Raw genomic sequence first — 17,855 nt, forward strand, 5'->3', positions numbered from 1 at the left:
AGAGAGAATATGAGTTGAGAAAAAGCAAGTACTGACTGGTTATTGGGCTCAGCATTTCAAGGCCAAATAGCTATACAAGAAGATTCTAAGAATAAAAAACAATGTTCTCAAGGATTTCTAATACTAATTTAGTTTCCCATCAAAACTCCCTGCTAGAAACCAATAATTATTGAGACAAAACACCTTATTTTGCTTGAAGTCCTCAAAACAGAAAAAACTGAAACGATGAAAAATGAAACTAAAAAATGCTTTTCATACACGTCCTAAGGCACTTTTTAATCCACAATATGTTTGACACAAACACAATGGTGACGATGAATAAATGAATCAGTAGCATTCAAAAATGTGTCACGGCATTTTTTTCTATTATAGAGTTCATACGGAATGTAATATCACAATTACAAAACCTTCCATGAAAATAACTATGATTGCAATTCAACACCCAAGAAGGCAATGACAGTCAAACATCATCAACATGTCAGTCTCTGTAACACTCTCAATATAATTTTGTTCCTTTCTTGGCAATTAATCCCATAGCTGAATGTCATTCAACACCCTATCCCACCAACCCCCCCACACTCTCCCAAACCCTCAAAGCCTCTAAACACCCTCCTCCCCCCTCCCTGATCATTACATTTCAGCCAGTCCAACCTCTTGGCTACCGACCTATTCACAATGTTTGTGAGCAGCTGGTTTCGGAGCTCTGTAGAGATGTGCAATGTGTGCAAGCTGTGAACCTCTCACCAGCGGAGAGTGGGAGTAGATATCACTAATCTCTGGCACGCCGGAGAGCCGCATCGTTAAGGCAAAGTGGAGCGTGGAAATGTGATAGGATCCCCCCGGTAACGTTTTGGGTTATTATGAGTCAACCCACAGATTTCAATGGCCATTTTAACTTGTTGCTATTCACAACATCATCAACTCTAGTCTCTAGCTATGTAACGCCCCCCTCTGCTGCTTCATTTCAGCTTGCTGTCTATCCATCCAGCAACATCCTTACTGCCTACAGGAATACGACTAATTCAATTCTGAAGCCCTGCTGAAACACTGAAACCTGGACTGGGCAACACATGTATCCTCAAAACAAAGGAAGACAAGAAAGATATATATAAATATAAATAAAAAGATATATATATATATATATATATATATATATATATATATATATATATATATATATATCTTTATATAATACATATAAAGAAATTATACTGGGCCTTCATGAGTCAATATGTAGAACAATCTCCATCTTGTTTGTAATGTTCAAAACATTACATTTTGGTGAATGAAAACTCCCAGGTTTGTGTCTAAGCAAGCTGAAGCACACTTCCTGTTTAATTTTAGGTTACACTGCCACAGAATACTCTATATTCTGATGTGATGGTTCCATTAAAATTTAAATGAGGTTTTTGCATGAACCCTAACCTAACAAGGTTTACTAAAACAATACACAATATTGTCATGTGATAGGCGCATTTGTTAGTACTGTCTGGTCCCCCAAAAACAGGATGTTTACTATAAATGATTATAATAAGTCAATACTAAAACATGTGATGCCTCTACTGATGTATGATAAACCACACCCATCTGAAACTGAGACATGACCTTAATCAATGTGATCCAGCTAAGTTGCTCGACTAAAGAATGATTCTACAAAACCACAGGTATGTGAAGTCTTCCCTTAATTTAGAAGATTTCCTCTGCTAAATTTTTTATCCCCCACCCATTGACTTTTTAATGTTGGGTCAGGAACCCAATGAAAATCGGTTCCAGGAATGCTTGTTAGCGGGCCGAAAAAAGTGGGCCGCAAAAATCAGGGTGGGAACACTACCATCACCACTGTGCACTAGGGAAATAATCAAAATTATAATACAATTTTTATAATCACATTAAGCTTGAAATATAAATCAAATCTAACAAGCAAAAAACTTCAAAACAGTAAGCATCAACAGTAAGCATTCAAAGACTATCAAACAGTGGTATTAAGATCAACACAGAATAATTATTTTTATTTTTCAATGTGTTTTTCAGATTGAATACTTACTCTGTTTACTTACACTGCCACTGGGCAGTCTTCAATAAAAGTAAAAGATCATGATTTGGAAGTGGGTTATTTGTTTTCTCTACTGCCCCACACTAAAGCCAAAAAAGGCCTTAACTCTAACAAGAAGGTCTAAATACACATTATCTCTTGCTGTGAAATATTTTCTATGAATTTTTTTCTACAAGTGAAAATTTAAACAAACGAGTTCAGATTTTTTGTTTTACAAGTTCCCACATCGTATTCTACAAGTTCTCAAAATCAAGTCTACAAGCTCTCACATTTTGCAACATATTTACCTTCACACACGCTGTCCCTGGGGCACTTCTCTGTCAGAGCGATGATTATTAAACTGGGGCAAAGGCACATGCAGTGTATGTAATCTCTTGATGCAATCTTTTAGACTGTTGTTAAGAATTGATCAAAGTGTGGAAAAAAGAAACAAGTGGCATGGATCACTAGGAAGGGCATGAGTGACCACATCTCAAACAACTAGAATCCATTCACTCAATAGCGAAGGTCCATTTCATCCTGGCCCCTCCCAGCTTCAGACACACTGGGGTTGCCGTTAATCAAAGTAGGATTCCTGCCTGCACTTAGGGACTTTTCAACTGTTTGAACCAGAACCAGGTGGAACAGGTTTGTGCCCCGTGTACTTTAAGGTGTAACGGTTACAGTATATGTTTACCTGCTTTCAATTTCTAATGTGTTTGGGCTTTCATTGGTCTGCACCTGGTGATTTAAGATAAATACACCAGAGTGTCAAACCAAGCAAATTATGCTATTGCAGCAAGGAGCCAATAATGAGCACATTCTTACCAAACAGAAATAAGCAAAATGGGAAATAAGTAGCAGGTGTTCCTTCACAAGACTGCCTCAGGTCTCATCTCATTCAGCCCCAGCAGGAACCTTTGATCAAAATACAAAGGCAGTGGGAGTTTCTATTCTTTGTATTACAGTTATTCCCCCCTGCTTCAGAACATCAGTGGGAATTAATCATAGTTGTTCATTCATTTTTAATCAACTTCCTTGTTGGGGATGTGAGCAAGTTTAACCCTTTGATGCACGAGTAAGCGGGAAACTGAATCTGATCACATATGAAACCCATTGTGAGAACCACCATCGGGTCTTTAATCTTCCAAACATCAACAGCTCCAATTCAACAAGAAGAGCTGAAGGAACCATGTTTTTCCCATGCAAGTCTTACAGTTACTATGCTACCATCATAGGATTACATTACATCATTCATATGGATATCAGATGCTTAATGCTTTTGATGTTCTGCAATGTCATGTAACAAACATACTCTCACATACAATGTTTCAAGCCTTGTCACTCAATCAAAATTTCTTTTCTCTCTTCTTTCTACCACTCAGACACTCCAATCTCCAAAAGCAGACTCCCCTACTTTTGGTCCTGACCCATCTATCTGTATTCAACACAGCTGGGCACCAGATCTTCTTATCTACTTTGGCAGAGGTATATATCTCAAGCACTGCCCTCAGCTTAACCTCATTGTATCTCCATGGACACACTTACCAGCTGACCCGCAGAGGCACCATATAAGAGTCACACAACTTTTCAGAGGACAGAAGTCCCCCAGCAATCAGTGCCTGGTGCCCTCCACATTCTGGCTTTACACAGAACTCCTTAATGCTGCCACTTATTCTCATTAATGTTCTTATCATTGCTATGCTGACAATGCCAGACTTTCTCTCCTCTTCCTCATCTAACAAATAAATCTCATCAGGCATCACGGCATGCCTTCATGATACCTCAAAATGTATGACTCATCAGCATATGAAACTTAACCTTGTCAAAACCAAGCTGCAGCCAAACTCTCACCCGCCCACGCTTTCTCTATCGCTCAATATCACAACAGTGTCTTCATCTCAGTCCACAAAGCACCTTTGTGTGACCCTAGACAACATGCTGTCCTTCACTGAGAATAGTGTCAGGTACCCAGAGCTTTCGATTCTTTCTTCATAACATCCACAGAATCCCTCCAATTCTCACCTCCTACTCAACCCATCTCCTGGTCCAGGCCTTCATGCTGGACTACTGTAACTCTCTACTCGCTGGTCTGCCTGCATCTGGCAAGACAGCTTCTCCAGCTTATCCAGAATGCTGCAAGTTGCTAACCTAAAAAAATATTATCATGTCTGCTCCTTTCATAGCTCGCCATAAATTCAAAACCCTGGTGCTAGAGCTGCTTATATCAGTCAGCACAGCAGCAATGGCCATGTTACAATGCAGACTGAATTCACCTCTTCAAAGTCCATCTTGGTTCCATTGAACCCAGACTCTCATCTCGCCAAGGACTAACATCCTTAAAGCCACATGTTCTTTATTAGTGGTGCACTTTATGATTCTGTCCAAGGCACTTTAGCACTTGTGCAAACAGTGTGCTGATTGCAATATTGTGTCATGCAGTGACACTGTTTCAATTGGGTTGTGAATGATTTTTGTACTTATAAAGCTGCCCACCTGCCTTATTATACAAGCTATGTAAGTCATGCTGGAGAAGATCACTTGCTAAATGACTAAATGTAAATGTAAATATGGAAGCCGTCCCTGAGCTTGTGTGGTTCATAAGGTCTGAGCACATCTATGTTCCTCTAGAATAAAACTGCACACATTCACCCCTGGGACAAGACACCATTCTATCAAACAGCAATTACCCACAATGCCTTTCCTCTGCTTTCCAGTGCTTGACAGGTAATGAGTACTGAACAAAGTCAGCTGGAAACCCATATCCTCCTGGCGTCAGGGCAGCGTAACCTGTCTAAACCACCGAACCAGCCTGATACAGCAGGGAAATGTGGGACAGAATCAAAGACCTTTTTATTCGTGTGAAACCATCGGCAGGGATGTCACCTTTTTCAAAACAGAGCCAACAGAATCAAACAAACTGCCATTTCTGCAATTTCTCGCTTGAGAAAGCATCTACTGCAGCATAACTGTCATTGGAGAAGTTTCAAGGAGACGTGACAGATGTCATGTCCGTTACCTGCAATGTATGATGCCAAATAGCTTATGTTGCCAACATGTTAAACAGGAAATTCCATACTGTGTGCCACACAAACGTACAAAAAAACCGACAGCCTTTATCTATGTGCTTTCACAGTATGTTAGAGAAAACCTGCTGGCCACCACAATGAGGAAACGCAGCACAGTGCATTATTTATGGACCACAATCCCTAAATTAAATTACGGAGACAGATAAACCCAGGTCCAGTCTCCAGTGCATCATGATACATGATCGAAAATCGTTCAGTGGCTGGCATAAATGTACACGGCTTGCAATGTTACTGTACTTTCACTGCCACGCAACACTGTATTGATATTCAATATCAATTACATCCAATACACATGCATGTTTCTTTTTCTTCTTGATGCTTTGTCAGTATTGATGAGCATACGGTTCTGATTTTTAGTATCCAGCGCATGTTTTTTTATGTTATAGATGTGCTAACATGCAACATGGCCAGTGTTTTATTGTATGGACTACACTCAGTTTCCAAGGTCAAAAACACAGTTTGCTTTTGATGCTGTTCTCAGCCTTAGGGCTTAGGCTGGTGACCCTGTCCATCCCATGAGGAATGAGAGCGAGTGACTCAGACACTTCGAACAGAATCAAAAACGCACAAACCAAAGACGTAAAAACAGTGGAAACCAGCACAAAGGACGGCAAAACCTTCAACATGCTACAAGATTAAAGACACACTCTGTAAAGTGGTAGTACAAACACACAAGGCTCAGGGCAGTTAAGACTGATGGATCTTTTTCTGTCAGCTGGCAATGCTGAGCACTTAATTTCACACCATTATACCCTCCCAGAACCCGGGGGCTAAACAGAAGGGGCTACATAAAGGCTTACTTATGGCACAGTTACTGCTAGAAGACAGCTTGGAAGGGATTCCTATGAAGTGGTAATTAACATGAAACAAAAAAAAATCAAGGCACACAAAGGAAAACCTTAAAACTACCATAACGGTAGCTATGGAAACCTCGCTGGATTCCCACATCTGTGCTTTATCAACATCCTGTCACTTACACCGTATAGGTATCTCCAACAAAGACAACTCAATTTTCCTCCACTGACAGAAGACACTGGGATACAGTACACTAATCATCTTAATGTCTACACAGTTTCTCCCAGTGTTCATGAAATATACATTTTAACAAAACAGTGTGAGATATTATAGGCCAAGGTATCACTTTGCTGTGGGAGGAGATTAACTGGTTTTTCAGCCGCTCTGCCACTTGCAACTGTGCTCATTATAGACAGACAGATGGACAGATGGACAGACAGAGAGAAGCTTTATCTGTATGATTTGAGGCCATAGCTAACGTGTGTGTGTGTGCATGTGTGTGTGTGGACATGGCAGGAGGAGAGGGAGTGGTCGAGGGTGTACGTAAACGGCGGCCCCACCAATGAGCAACCCAGCCGGATTCCCCTTAACCATCTACTCTCAGGCCCCCTGAGGTGTGAGCTTGAAAGCGCTTGTTTGTCTGTTGTAACTCCGCAATTAGGCACTTGCTTCACCATCACTCTCACTCCCACACACCAGCCATGTCAAAATCATGTGTGTGTGTGTGTGTGTGTGTGTGTGTGTGGAGGGGGTCAAAGAGGGGAACTGGCCTGTGCACTGTGTGACAGTCTGAAGAAGACAGCACATGATAATGAGGCACAGAAAACACTTTGCTCTGGATATTCAGTGTGCTTTGATGCATCTACATCCAAATGGAGAGCCTCCCCCCCATTTAAGGAGGAATTTCCAAAGCATTTTCCAGGTCTAACAACAGAATGATTATGTCAAAAACCCCAATAGTAACTAAGCCCATCAAACATAACAATATTTGTTTTTATCAGAATAGATGATATTGTGTTAGAGAAGCAAACACCTTATCCAGATTTATGTTTACATATTACACATTGATAATATGTAAAAATTGATAATTAATTAATACAGGTACACATTTACTGAAGAATCACTGGTTAGGTACCTTGCACTAGGGTACAGTACAAACGGGATTCAAACATTCCACCTTCCGGTAACAAATCTAACTCCAAAACCAGGCTGTCACACGGCTGCCATTCTTTAGACCCAATTTTTATTCAAGCCTGTGCTAATCTTCGGTTGTGAATACGGCACCAGATTAACTGTGAGGCTGTTGTGACACTTTATTATCAGGCTCCTGTGAGAGGAGAAATCAGAGTGAATGACAAGAGGCATTAATGGAATCCCTCTGATGACGTGGCTCGGTTACACGCGTTAGCCATTCTTCTAACAGGCCCTGAAAATGCCCAGGAGCAGCCGGTGTGTGTGTGTCTGTGCATGTCTGAAGACAGAATGACAGAAAGTGTATTTCACTTTTAAGATGCAAGATAAGGAACAGGGAAAAGAGCCCAGTGGTAAGGCAGTAATAAGGTGGTTGGGGAGAAGGAGAGAAGGGAGAAGGAGAGAAGGGGGGGGGGGGGGGTATGCATCTGTTTAGAACAGCGACATTGAGGAGGATGATTTAAACAATGCCAAGGAGAGCCACAGGCTACCTTGTGGTGACTGCTTTTTATCACCCTGCCTCATTCTTCCTTCCATCACTTCTTACTTCTCTGCCTGTGTTTTCCATCTCTCCAGCTTCAAACTACTCTCCACCCCTTCCAGCTGTCACCCAAATTAAAGTACTAAAACACTCAGCTGAGTAACAGGTACACTTTATGGTTAAAAAAAAACGGACATGAAATCTTCGGTTAGACAAAAATCAACACTGCTGCATCTCTTCTTTCTTCCTCTATCTCTTTTATGCATGCACGCATGCATGCACGCACGCACGCACGCACGCACCAGACTACTCTGACACCAAAAATAACCATGACATTCTGCAATTTTTACTGTTATATGATTGATTCAACATGCTCACCTTCAAAAATGAGGCGTACCAGTAAGCACTAACTATAGCTCAGAAAACCCATCCCAGGAAAAAGAAATCACATGAGCAATGCTCATTTAATCAGCTTTTCAATACAGCCACAATAAATTGCTGATCTTAAAAGCATGTCGCTATTCATAAAAGCCCCTAAAAATATATCAGAGCAACAGACTGTACTGCGCAAGCTGCATTCAAAGATAGCCAGGAAGAATGTACAAGGAGTGCTGAAATGCTGTTCACAGAGAGCAGATACTCTGTACAAGGGGTTAACATAACACCCCACCTCCCATTTCCATGGCAAGCCCTGGGGTTAAAATAGCCGGCTGCCAGGCAGGCCACTCTTTCTCTCTGTAATTATGTTGTTAAAAGGGTGCCCCGCGGTGCGTAATTGCTGTGTTGCGACGTTCTCACCACTGCCACCGCGCGACTCTTGGTGTAGTGGCAAACCGCCTGACAACACGTGTTTAACACCAACCCCCCCCCCTCCCTTCCAGAGCGTCCGTTTGGTAAACCAGGCCAATGCCTTTATCTGAGATCCACGGGCTGGCCAGCTAGCCTTCTGAGACCTCTCATCTCTGTTGCCATCACTGTGATGTTGGTGGAACATCACAGGATCTCTGTGAGAATGAGAATTTTGTTTCATGTCAGAGAGGCGGAAATGTCTGGGTTTCTCTCAGGGTGCCACAACTGTCCACCAAACTATGCAGGTAAACAATTCATCAACAGAGGATGGCCAGTCCTATATACCCAATAAGAAATTAATAGTCTCAGTCACAAGATCATATTGATTTTTTTTTTCACTCCAGGATCAATACCAAACTCAATTATGGCATCACTCAATACCCAAACCTGTCACAGGAAGAGCTGTCAATCATCCTCAAACATCAAACATTGTGGCCCATCTCCAGGGATGAGGTGGTCAGGAGAGGGTGTTGGATGCGGGAAGGTAACCCTAAAGTATTTATAAAATGCTAAAACACCACAAGCAGAGCCCTTTTTTTAATTTTTCCTGTAGCGATAGCGATGTCTCATTGACTTTAACCCACTATGGGGCAATTCACATACTGCAAAAAATGGCACGAGTACAAGACACTCTAGCCATTCAGTTAGCTAGGCGTGGTTCCAGAAATTCATGCCAAGTGGCACTCCCTGCTCCTTGCCTAAATCAGTTAAATACAGTATTAGCAATCTCATTTACAGATCTCGCAGATTTCCTGTATATCAGGGTTTTAAAGAATCAGGGATTCCAGAGTCATTATCATCAACTCCATATGTGATGCTTTTACTGATAAAACTAAAGAATCTTTTGTGACCACTGGCAAGAGGTCATCGGTAAAGAGTCATCTCCTTTCAGAAACAGCACATGGAAACACTCAATATGAATCCTGTCCCTGGACCTCAACTTTCAATTTTTGATCCAGCCACAAACATTTTTTCCTCTGTCATAATGCCCTGGTATCTGTCTCCGCCTGCTTGGGCTTTACAACCCTTGGAGGGAGTTTATGTGCAAGGCACAGGCATAAAATACTGTTCTATAACAACTAAGGATGGAGTGAATGATTCTATGTCTCCAAAATGTTCTACAAGGCAAAAGATTGCCTCTCGAGAAGTGAACAGTGATAACCCTTCATTTACACAATAACCTTCTTCCTCCAAACAATTATAGTTCTCCATGAGACATTCACAAAAAAACTGCTTCCTGATTATTTCATTAAGGTTATGAAAGGAACACATTTCTTCCAGACAGCAAGGATCATATAGCTATATAAAACATACTCTACAAAAATTCAACATATTTCCTATAGCACCCTGCAGTTTCGGCATATTTATTTTTTATGTATGTATTATTGAACACCACAGGTAAGTGTGTGCTTTTTCTGTTTTCTGTGTGCACCCAGACCCATTCAAAATGTTCAATCATCCAAACCAATGCAAACATGCAGTTTTGACAAAAAAAAAACCCTGCACCCTTGCTGTTCTTTCCTGAGTGGCTATTTGTGAGACAACACTGACCTCTCTCCTTCTCTGTCTGGAAAAGAGATGGAATCTGTTTTTCTCTTAATGTACTGTATCACTTGTTGTGAGAGTGGCTAATGTAGATTGCTTTCTGCTAAGATGTCCCATCATTGACATTCAAAGGGCTGCACCGACAATCACTCATCCAAATGAATTCAACGGCTGACATGATCTTTACTGTGACTCTTATGAGATCTGGTTAAGATGGTGGTATTTACAAGGGTTGTTTTTGGCAGCTTGCCCAAAGTGTCTAACAGGGACGAGTGATGTGGATTGATTTTCAATTCTTTTTCTTTTTTTATTTCTCTAAGCAAATGGGTTTCGTGTCCCTGCTTTGTCATTCAGGAAGAAATATGGCATTTCCATTAACACTGAAAACAAGGCTAATTCAAACAGCTGCGGCCAAACAATAAAAAGCCACGTGAGGCAAGGGATCATTGCGCCCCCACTGGTCATTGTGGGTACCACACCTTCTTGACACATCAGTAAACCTCATTATCTGTAGGCAATGTCCAAAAGATGGAATAGCAAGACATTTTGCTGACAGTCTACAAATGCAAAGTGAGGGTGAACTTTCTAATGGAGCGCATAGCAGCAGAGGATCACCCAAAAAGATTAGGGCCACAGTCAACGCCATTGTCAAAATATCCTCTCTCAAGGCATAACTGTATGAGTAGTTATTCACTGTGCTGGATTGTTGATGATAACACTAATGGATTTGCTCTTTCTATTCCCTCATTCCCATAAATGGACTATCAGCTGTTACGCTGCTAGCTTCAGTGGCGGCCCTCATCTTCATTAGCCAACCCTGCTATCGAAAGTTTATCACTTGTCAAGCGTCCTTGAATCCTCAGAGGTGTAAACATGCATTAGTCTGATTAGAGCAAAGGCGTCTGAAACCTATAATCATGCATTTCACTATGATGGCCAATCAGATTAATGACATTATTAACAATAAAATATTGATAAAGGCAGCAGAAAATATCAGGTGTCAAACAACCACAATCTTTCTTTCCTGCTATTTCCTCCTCCTAATCAGTCAAGTCTGATAAGGTAAACAATTCGTGTGAGGACTTTTTCGGCAAACACTGTCCCAAATTCAGTGGGGCACAATGCACTTAAGATGAACTTTAACAGCAAAAGAAAAAAAATCTGTCGTTTTAAATTCCCGGCACACGGCAAGACTTCCCTCTAGCAGTTCTGCGTGCTTCTTGCTTTAGGGTCTGCCTTAACCTCACTCACGGGCCAACTAGGACATAAATCAAGTTAATCAGCTCTTAGCTACACTCTCAAAACCGCTGCCTCATTTACCCCGGATGGCCGATAGGCTGTCAGTAATTTGTCCAGTCCATGGAGGTGGGGGGGGGGGGGGGGGGCAGTAACACACAGCTGGTGGAAGTCTGCTTTAATCTGACCGGGCTATAAAAGAGCACGTCCCGGGGCGATGTATTTTCTCTCCCTTCATCACGGTCTGTTATGCAGGAATGTCCCGTCTGCGGACGAATCACTCTACCCCGCCCCACAAACACCGCCCCCCACCCCCCCAAACTCATCCTCACGTGGGGATATGCACCGTCCTTCCCCGTGAACCGCATCACCTCGGGAGCTGCGCTAAATCAATCACTTCAGCGTTCTCCTCCGTTTTGGCGGCTCCTCTACCCTCGGCCGCCGGGGCCATTCGTTTAGAGAGATTCAATTTTGCGTCGGGCAGAGCTCCGTAAGCATCAAACCTTCAACAATAAAAAAACGTCAAAACCACAGCGGCACGTCAGGGAGAAATTAAATGCTTTCTCACTTTTCATCTAAAATCTAATCATCCCACTATGATTTCTGTATTACACTATATTGGATGCTCATGCCAGGAGTGTGTGCTTTGTTGCCTTGCACACAAAAGGAACAGACCAGCTGAATTCTGTGCAATGTGGTGAGTTAGTTATTTCTGACAAAGCACAGGCACATATATACTCCTCTCTAGCGACTACTGATGAAGTGAGCAATTGTACGTCTCTAAAACTTTTTACAAGGCAAAAGATTGCCCCTGCAGAAGTAAACAGTGATAACCTTCTTTTTCCAAACCATTATACGTCTCCATCACACATTCACAAAGAAATGCTTCCTGATTCATTCATTCATTGTTTTCATCATTATGAAATCAATGACACAGCCACTGATGAGGAAAGGATTCCCTTACACTTAACAACACAGAAAAAAAAATACATTTCCAACAGCTGGCAAGAATCATATAGTGTGTGTTTGATTTAACTACAACATAAACATTTCTATAAAAAGTGCAAGACAGTTTACAGTATTGTTTATTCTTCAAATGCAACATGTAGTAAAAACTCAGTATAACCAAAAGGACAGCATACTTACCTCATGAAGGCAAACAAATGTCAACACAACCACCAGTCAAAGAGCAATATGTGAAAATCACTTTGAGAGGATTGCACAATCCGTGCCAGGGAGTGACAGCTCCATAAGTAGCAGGTGGGAAAGGGAAAAAAAAAAAACGCACAGCCGGCACCCGCGTTTTTCAAAAGAGGCACAATAACCAAACGAAAGAAAGACACGTGAAAATATCCCAGGTCGCGGTTCATCCCATGTTCCACAGCCAGCCGAGCACCAGGGCAGTCCGAGGAATCAATCCGAGGGATCAGCGCTGGCTTGCGCTGCTAGCGGCCAGAGGACACGCGGTGACCCTCGCTCTTCAGGCAGACACAGATCAGCGGGGAGACTGACGCATCACAGTTTGAGTTACAGCAAGTGTCCCTCCATCCTTTTCTGTCTGTCTCTCTCTCTCTCTTTCTCCCTCTCTCACACGCACACACACACATGCACACACACACACGCTCGCTCCCTGTCCCCTGGCTAAACACTCTGTGGGTGCAGCTTGTTGCATGAAGCAGAGCTGAAACTGTCAACATGCCAGCTCTCCGTCTTTCACCCTCCCTCCCTCTCCCTCCTCTGCCTCTCTCTCTCTCTCTGTGCCCACCCATTTTGATCTCACTATTCTATCGCTCTCTCTCTCTCTCTCTCTCTCTCTCTCTCTCTGTCTCTCTCATACACACACATGGACTCACACACACAAATAGGCTTCCATATAAACTCTGCATCACGCGCTGCAGGATTGTAAAGAGCAGACACCTAACACATTCATAGTAGGCAAAGAAAAGTGTCCCCAAATGGTTACAGCACACTACACTTCACTTTATTCTAACAGAGAACAAGTAGGACATAACACGTGGACCACAGTGTGAAACTAATAACAGACTAATCACAGCCTCAACCAGCCACCGCACAATCCTTTAATAACACACTGACCTCTGATTATCCACTTCAGGTAACCTTGGCCCCTACAGGCGAGCTAAAAATCACCAGTGCCCCACAGAATGAGTACACCTGACATTAGGTGACAGCAGTGGACTATTGATTAATGACTTATTATTTATTGCAATGATGAAAAAAAAAAAAAAACGCAGGACAGCTCATGTCCAAATGCTTCCTGATTTCTCCAATAAATCAATTTGTTATTGCTTTACCCGGAGCAGTTCCCTCCTGCCTTCTCCCCTGTTCCCTCATTCCATCAGGGCACATTTACTCGCCCATCTAGAGCGGCCGTCACAGTGCAATCATCATAATGGGCCCCCGAGCTATCCTCTTGCTCTGCAACGCTGGCGATCAGCGCCGCGGCCGCGCCCCTATTACGACACATCTGCCTCTTCACGACACCTTTTTAAATTTTTTTTTTACGAAACAGGGCTTCCATGGGGCGCCTATCCTCTGCCAGGAGCACAAGATGAAGGCAGCCCGTGCCACATGGAGTACTGTAAAAACTAGGAAGCAAAGCGCTAATCACAGACCGGCTGCAGAGATGCCTGTCCACCAGGGGCAAAGGAGGGATTGACACTGGTTCAACAAACTGATGTTCAAAGCTGATGTTCAAGAGAACAGGATATTGCCTTGGGTGAAATAACCAGCGGTGACCATATAAAACCCATCAATATATTGATATTGCCACTGTGAGGCTTTTCCTTTATTGTGCCATTCCTTATTACCACCAGCGTGGATAAAGCTGAAACCACCAGTCATTTAGATCTGGTTTTGTATGTACTCCATACGCCAAGGTTTTCCTGCATCAACATTAATAACTAAAGAGCTGGGCTGGAGCATATGTACAGAGAGGCTGGTTAACACAGGGACATGATTTGATTTCAATCCAGCTTCCAACTGCCACAGATATGAATCACCCAGGTCAAAGGTCAAACTCTCCCCAGAGCTCATTTCCATGTCCTCTGAGATCAATGCGCTTTCAGTACTCTGAAACGACACTAGTGTGAAATTTGTATGGTTTTGGTAAACTGAATGCACCGCCCGACATCATCTACGCTACTGCACAGCGGTAAGAGGATTAACCTTTGCACTGGTGCCCATCATTAGATAAATAACCAGAATAAGGCAAAAGTGTGCATTCTGTGTGATCTGGACTCTCCCCCTCGCTGTCGTCTCCCCCCGTACCCCTGGGCGGTCTGCTGGAGAGAGGCAAAGGCTTGATTTCCATGTCGACTTTCAGCCAATGTCATTTCCCCTTGCCTTTGATCCCTCCGACTCCGTCAGAGTTGGTATGCTACACATCTCCCCCATCCCTCTGTGCAGCCCTTTTCTCTATCTTTCCCTCTATCCTCTCTCTCCATCTCCGAGCCTTATCTCCTGTTCTGTCGGCTCTCTGCTCCCACTCTCTCGGCGATAATACCAACTTTTCCCTTCAAAACGGGCTTCGGGAACCACGCGGCGGAAACCGCCGCTTCCGGTATGCTTCAGAAACTTGAAAAACCACATTAAAACTACAGTGGCGCTGCCTATCTCTCTCTTTCACTCACTCGCTTTTTTATCTGCTCGTTCAGACCCTAGGGCTCACTTCACTACTCCATTAGCTCAATTATGACGGAGGGACGGCGAGAGGGAGAGAGGCCGAGCGACAGAAGGAAAAGACTGGTGGACACTGGGAAGCAATGAAGCAAAAGAGCGAGGGACGGAAGGAGAGGAATGTCAAGAGGACACAGCAAAACGGTGAAAGCGAAGGAATCGGCAGGGAAAGGCACTGAAGCCAGAAACAGCGCTGTTTGTCCAAAGGTTTCACAACCTGCACATGTGCTTTCATAATGAGGTCGATAAGCAATAACCAGTACCAGGGGATTCTGGGCCTTTGTAAATGAGCTCCGACAATGCACACTGTTTAGCCAAGTACTGTTGGCTGGCCCTGATTTCAACCCACTGTATCCAGCATATTCTTCCTTCAAGAGTCATCCAATTAAAAAAAATTTGACCAGAGAAGAGGAGAATGTGTTTTTGAAGTCATTTGGAAACCATGAACATCTCATTTTCACCTTACGCCTTTTTTGCTAATACATGTGACGATAACCCCATGCATGAATACTAATAGAGGCCAATGAGGAAGAGTAGCAGGGTGGGGGAGAAGAGGCCTTTGTGGTGTGTGAGAATGGGAAACGTTTCTTCATTGCTGAAGACCCGTTTATGTTAATTAACCATCGCTGTAGTTATGTGACACTGGGACATGTGCGATAACACAAAAGTAAAAGACATCCTTGAACTTCACAATTATAGGGTATAAGGATGGGAAAGGGGGCGAGAGATAGGGTGGAGAGAGTGCAATTAATCTGTTGATGGAATCGTTTTTTTTTTTTTTCCTCACTGTGGGAGACAAACGTTTTTATAACATTACTTCAAGCACGAGAACTAAACTTACACCTTAGAAAATCAAACATTTTGAGAGAAATACAGTATATAGCATAGTGAAAACACACTAGACAAAGTGCCAAATGGTGGGAATAAACTGATGCTGAGGGTGCGGAGAGCATTGGAGGAAAGCAGGGGAGAGGTACTGAAATGAGACAGAGACAGGAAGAGCCAGGGCAAGAGACAGGGTGCCATTATGCTGTCGCTGGTAACCCTTAATCTCACTTTCCTTCAACAGGAAGGCAGAGGACTACTGACAGCAGTGTCATTACACCCCGATCCCCAACAGACCCTAACCTCGCCCCCAGTGCAAGCCATGTTATGGACATGGATTGCATCCTGAACCGCTGTAAGTTCAGTACCTCAATCTCCAGTCCTGCAAAAATGTCCTGTGTACAGTAGCCCTGTTGAAAATGGATACTGACCCAAACCTTTAGTTTTGAGCTCTATCCAAAAACATCCACCCAGACCCCTGCCTCCTGCCTCATTATCTATACTATCAAATGTCAAATGGCATAGACTACACTTCACAATACTGACATCTGATCTCCATACCAAACCACGCACCAGAACTGCAGCAAGAATGGAACATTTCCTAAGAACATATTACTCTCATAACTGAATTGAATTCATTTAAAAATTACATTCACTGGAATGCCACAGCCCTTCAGAAATAAACCACTTGAGGTTTATTCCTGATCACCGAGGTCTGCCTCAATGAGGTTAAAAATATAAACCCAGAGACAGATTGTTAAAATGAGCTAAGCAACCACAATCTAGACATAGAAAATGGCAGCACATTATTCTGCACCAGGTCAGAAAAAATCTCCTCTCCTTTATAATCACTGACAATATCCAAGTCGTCCTCCAGCCAAAAACATTCAGACACACTGAATATAATAATGAGGCAACATGAAGACAGCGCTAATATATCATTCTACAGTCCAATGGCATGACTGGCCCACATGAATAAACAAATCATACAAACATATTTATCTATTTATTCAGCTATTCGTGCATTCATCTAAAACTATTCATGCATATTTATAATCTGTACTGTGCACGTAAGCATAGAGCATACAAATACAGGATGTCACTGCAATGACACCCTACAGATAAATAACTGTACTACTTGTTAATTTAATAGTTTACAGCAATCCAGTGCCATCGCAGTGTATCGCTTTTCCAACACTGGCACTTTTTGTCAGGCCAGTAAAGGCTCTATGAATTCAACTGAATTAAACTATATGAAGGATTTACAGCGCCTTATACCAAGAAATGGGTAATTGGGTATGTTCACCAACTCCGCACAATACATGAAACCTTTTTCCCTGTGTATACCAACCCTGAACTGAAAGTAGTCCACTGCCTTCTGGGGCTGCCATTCATTATTTCTCTACTTGCCATTTGTTATCCTTTCTGCTTTAGAGTTAAACTGATGTACTCACATACAACAAAACAAAGCCTGTTTGATGAACAAACACACAAGTGAGTAAAAACTAAAGACTTTCCCTGTGCTGATGTGCATATATTTTTGTTAAAGTTCATCCTTTCCAGCAAAATGTGCAGAATACCAGTATGAACGTTCTATGTGTGTTTGCTTCCGATTGCTCACACTTTGGTGGTCCGAGGGTGGGCAGATTCCTCGCTCTCTTTCTCATTCACAAGGCCCTAATTAGCGGCATCGCCGGGAATTTATCAGACATCAAAAGAGAGCGTCACTCCACTTATTGACCTTGGCCCGAGCAGATTAGCGTGGTGGGAGCTGCGCGGGGAGAGGAGGCGTGCTGAGCGGAGTCTCCTTTCCTTTCCCGTCTGAAAGGGGGAGAACCGAAAGGGAGCTGAAGCCGATCTCCCGGCCTGCGCGGATGAGATCTCGCTCAGCACGCGTGGCCCTCTTGAAACGCCTCGAAATTTAATGCCAGCCGGAGCGCGCTCCATTAAGCGCGGGAAAACAGGGCTTCCTGTCAGCTCGCCAGCTGAAAGCTTTTGGCTCAAGCCATTTTACAGGAAAGCTAAAGGCACTGAAATAAACTAAGCACACAGCACGTGCTGTACCAGTGCTCTCCTTGCATCTTATTCTGAGTGGTATTAACAAAAAGCTCTGCAG

The 17,855-nt window shown here is 43.0% G+C and overlaps 1 protein-coding gene across 1 annotated transcript in view; it reads right to left on the reverse strand.

Annotated features, from left to right (window-relative positions):
• Positions 1-12,663: 12,663 nt before the first annotated feature.
• LOC118778443 (protein unc-13 homolog B-like) overlaps positions 12,664-17,855 on the reverse strand; it is an 88,354-nt gene continuing 83,162 nt past the window's right edge. The window contains exon 12 of the mRNA XM_036529973.1: positions 12,664-12,696. Within this exon, the coding sequence (XP_036385866.1) occupies positions 12,664-12,696 (33 nt within the window). The remainder of the gene's footprint in view (positions 12,697-17,855) is intronic.

Source organism: Megalops cyprinoides, chromosome 5, assembly GCF_013368585.1.
Source record: "Megalops cyprinoides isolate fMegCyp1 chromosome 5, fMegCyp1.pri, whole genome shotgun sequence".
Classification (NCBI taxonomy): domain Eukaryota; kingdom Metazoa; phylum Chordata; class Actinopteri; order Elopiformes; family Megalopidae; genus Megalops; species Megalops cyprinoides.